General features: G+C 47.1%; 1 protein-coding gene across 1 annotated transcript; it reads right to left on the bottom strand.

The window, feature by feature from the left end:
• Positions 1-202: 202 nt before the first annotated feature.
• On the bottom strand, positions 203-3,502 carry LOC136745625 (retinol dehydrogenase 8-like). Its single transcript, XM_066698851.1, has 4 exons — positions 3,349-3,502; positions 2,079-2,258; positions 1,064-1,157; positions 203-744 (listed from the first exon to the last, which is right to left on the bottom strand). The coding sequence occupies exons 1-4, from the start codon at positions 3,497-3,499 to the stop codon at positions 423-425; spliced, it is 747 nt and encodes a 248-aa protein (XP_066554948.1). The 5' UTR covers positions 3,500-3,502; the 3' UTR covers positions 203-422.
• Positions 3,503-4,133: the final 631 nt, after the last annotated feature.

Here is a 4,133-nt window from a genome sequence, read left to right as displayed (position 1 = left end):
GACCGCCCCACCAGTATTAATGGCCATGAGCCGCTACTGGCTACAACCACTCCCGTGCAGCGTCTTGCTCCCTTGCTGTAGCGGACCAGCGACCTGGGTGCGGCGGGCTCTGCAGGACCAGAGGATATCCTGGGCATCGGCCTGCGAAGCTCCTTCCTGCATCTAACAGCAGTGTCGTATATCTAGGCTAGGAAGCACGCTCCTACATTAGCTTGGCATCGAGCCACTATGGCAAGGACTTTGGGTGAAATCGTGTTCTACCTAAACTAACCTGAAAATTATGATTACTCTTAATATGATTTCCTTTAACAATAAAATAAATTATTCATTAAATTCAGCCAGTCACACGTGCACAGACCACGGGGGGTTGGTGTGCATCAGCTGTGTGGCTGCCGAGCCACCATTTATAGCTCATCTGAAGATCACAGACGTTGTGTAAGCGCCTCAGGGTGACACGCGGGGCAGAGCCCTGCTGCTCCTGCTCTCCTGGTGTCCAGCCCTGATCCCAAACCACCCTCAGCACCTGGCCTCCTGAAGAAGTATAACGTGCTGTGCTGTACCTCGGCGATGTCCTCGGGGCTCTGGCCCAGGCTGCTGAAGATGGCTCTGGAGTTGTTGATGTACATGCCGGTGAACATCTCCGCTGTCTCAGGGTCGGTGCCGGAGTAATCGCTGCTCTCTGCATCGGTGTACGCCTTCATCTCGAACTCTGTCACCACGGGGCCCGGCTCAATCAGACTGATACTGAGAGAGGAGGGCATTGACAGTTAACACAGCATGAGTACAGCATAGCGCAGTGCAGCACAGTACAGTTTGTGTACAGTGCACAGTTATAATGCTCATAAGTACAGTGTAACATAAAATACTACAGTGCAGCATGTAACAGCTCAGAGAAACACTACAGCACAGTACAGACTAACACACTGCAGTACAGCCACACAGCACAGTACAGACTAACACACTGCACAGTGCAAGATCAGATCCTTTTTTAAAAAAATAGATCTCAGTAAATATTGCAAACAAAAACTATAAACAAACAAACATATAAAGGATGAAAACTTACAAGACATTGAAGTTAAGTGACTGTATTACCAGACTCTCACAGAAACCTTCTATGGCAAACTTAGAGGCGGTGTAGACATCATTAAACATGATCCCTGCAGCACCCCAGAGGAGAGAGAGAGAGAGAAATTTGCAAACAGCAGTGAGGACAGAGGACTGTGGGGGACAGGACACACACAAGTGCGCTTGAACCCCCAGCTGCCCTTGGTAATGAGGTTAGAGAGTTGGACATATATTTTGTAGTTTATGGGCAAGTTTCACCACAATAACTAAATATGGAATAATAAATATGGAAACATAATTTAAAGATATGAATGCATGAACTCAATAAAAAAGCCTAACTAAATAAAATGACTCTGCAGAAAAGTATAACCATAAAAAAGACATTGGCAGCTTGGCCCCTGGTAAGGACAGGTAAGTGTGCTGCACAGTTGTGCCGAGCCCAGAATCAGTCTAGGCAGCCCTGCTCTGCCACACACCCGTCACGGCATTCACTCTGAGCAGACACGCAGCAAAAGGAAGTATGTGCATTTCAGTACTGATGGCCTACATTGGTGTGAATGGTTGATGTCTCAGTGCTGCATAATTACCTAACCCACGATTTAAGACAAGACAAAACAAAAACAAAAAAAGTTTCACTACCAAACACATGAACTAGTTTCAGTGCTCTCCAGGCACATTGGGGTGGCCTCAGAATGTTTACCTTCCAGAACCCGTGTGTTTCTCAAAGCAAACAAGGGTTCGGCAGTATTTTGATGTAGGAGACATTCATATAGGAGAGGTAAAGCGGTCCAGGTACAAAACTCCCCATGGACGCAGACAGGTGTGTCTCAGGGGTGGATACGGACCGGCTGGGAGGAATTTAATCGCTTTTTTAAAACATTGAACATAATGGTGCGTAATGAATAACGGTCAAATCACTGCCCTGCCTATAAAACCCACATGCGTGTTAGCAGTGCGGTGTGTGAGTGAGTGTGAGAGAGAGAGTGCGTGTGTACGCGTGCTGCTGCCCTTACCCTGCAGCCCCATCACGCTGCTAATGACCACGATATGGCCGCTCCTCCTCTTCTTCATGTCAGGGTACACCTCCTTTATCACCCGCACCACGCCGAAAAAATTGGTTTCAAACACGCCCTTCATCTCCTCAATGCTCTGGCACTCGATAGGCCCGATCATGCCCACCCCAGCATTGTTGACTGAGCAGAGAGACGGGGGAAAAAGGAGGGAGGGGATGTTGACAGAGGAGAGGTGATGAAGAAGGAAAGAAAACAGTGTCCTGTGCACACAGAGACAGAAGTGCATGAAGACTTCAATAAGCTCAGTGGTCACAGGGGGCGGCCTGAGACCAGCGCTGGAGCCAGTCTCTTGGTCTACAGCCGCTGGGCTGCTTCCTGGATGGCGCCCAGTCTGTTGCCTTCCTTGTATCAGTCAGTTATACCCAGGATTCTGACACTGCCTCTAAAAGTTGAGTGTGATCTAAGCAGGAACCCATCTATTATGCTCAAATCTACACTGCTTTACATGTACTGCAAATATAATTAACACATGAGGTACAGCTGAGGAGAATGTGTTCTTTTACTTCATCTGTACCATCTGAACAGGAACAGGGGGAGGCTGTAATGTCAGTAAGAGACCAAACTGATGCAAGTATTGTTTCCAATCCTTGCTCTACTGCTCTGTAACAAACGACTCTGCAGTTAACTGTGGCTGTTGGTGCCCCACCTGCTGGCACACTGTGGTACCACTCAGAATATTCAAGATCTGAAGGGCAGCCAGGGCATATAAGCTTGCTGACAATTATTCAAGTCGTTAGTTGGCTAGCAATATAACACATTTTTTTGTTCAGATTTCACAGGCAGGTGTTTTAGGAGTTGGGCCTGTAGCAACACAAACCCACAGAGGACTGTGCTGCAGAGCTTTTTTTCCACCTGTGTAATTCATTTGTATTTTGTATGTGAAGATTGCACAACTTTTAATGCATTCAAATTGAACTGAGGACATACTGTTTCAATGATGAACAACCTTCTGAGCAGAAGAAAGAATCACAACAAGTGAACTAGGGAACAGTAGCGGACGGTGCAAAATCTGATGGCAGCGTGGGCGCCAAGTCTATCTGGCCTCTTCAGAGCAGTGCTGTTGGCTGCTGCCCTGTGTGCCGGCTCCCTCAGGTGTCATGCCATCTGACACAGTGGGGCAGAGGAAGTCAATAAGGATTCTCCAGAAATGTGTGTGTGCATGTGTGTGTGTTTGCTCGTTAGAGGGGATGTGTGTTGGCGAGCAGCTCACCCACAACATCAATGTGCCGGTCAGGGATGCTGTCTACGCAGGCGTGGATGGAGTCTTCGTTGCACACGTCCATCTGCTTGATCTCCAGCGTGTGGCCCAGCGCCTCGCCCACCACCTCCTGCAGCCGCCCACTCTTGTCCAGGTTTCGCATTGTGGCGATCACTGCACGCACACACAGGCAAAAACAAACACGCACAGGTATGGTGAACGCACACATGCACACAAACAATCGTACAGTCACACACAAGAGTACGTGTACACCAAAAAAAAAAAAAAACACAGACATACACAGCACGTGCATGGTCAATGCACAGACACATGGACACACAGCACATTCTTACAAACATGCACACACATATATGAACACAAGAAGATACCACATGCAAATAAATCAGTACATGCAGACATATACAGACCAAGAAAGAGAGAACGGGGTCTGAATTAGAGGGAGGGTTCAATTGAATGCTGGGTTAACATCGCACCTGACCACACTGGCGTCTTCTGGCTGCTATGGTTTATTTATTTATCTCCTGCCCATTCACTACTTCACAGATTAGTGTTTGCATCAAGACCAGCACGGCTATCATTTCACATGTTTTTCTCAACAGGATAAGACATTAACAAAATGTTGCTCTAGTGTGAAATATGTTCCACTTTTATTAGTGTTTTTTTTTTTTTTTATGTACATGACATTTTTCACACCTACATTTCTGCTTGTGAGATTCAGAGGGATAAACATGTATCTGCAGAAGCCTTTTCTGGCTGCTGTGAAGTGCTCTCTTTCT

This window comes from Amia ocellicauda, chromosome 3, assembly GCF_036373705.1.
Source record: "Amia ocellicauda isolate fAmiCal2 chromosome 3, fAmiCal2.hap1, whole genome shotgun sequence".
Lineage (NCBI taxonomy): Eukaryota > Metazoa > Chordata > Actinopteri > Amiiformes > Amiidae > Amia > Amia ocellicauda.
Note: the sequence above shows the minus strand (reverse complement) of the source record. Positions and strands in the feature narration are given on the sequence as shown.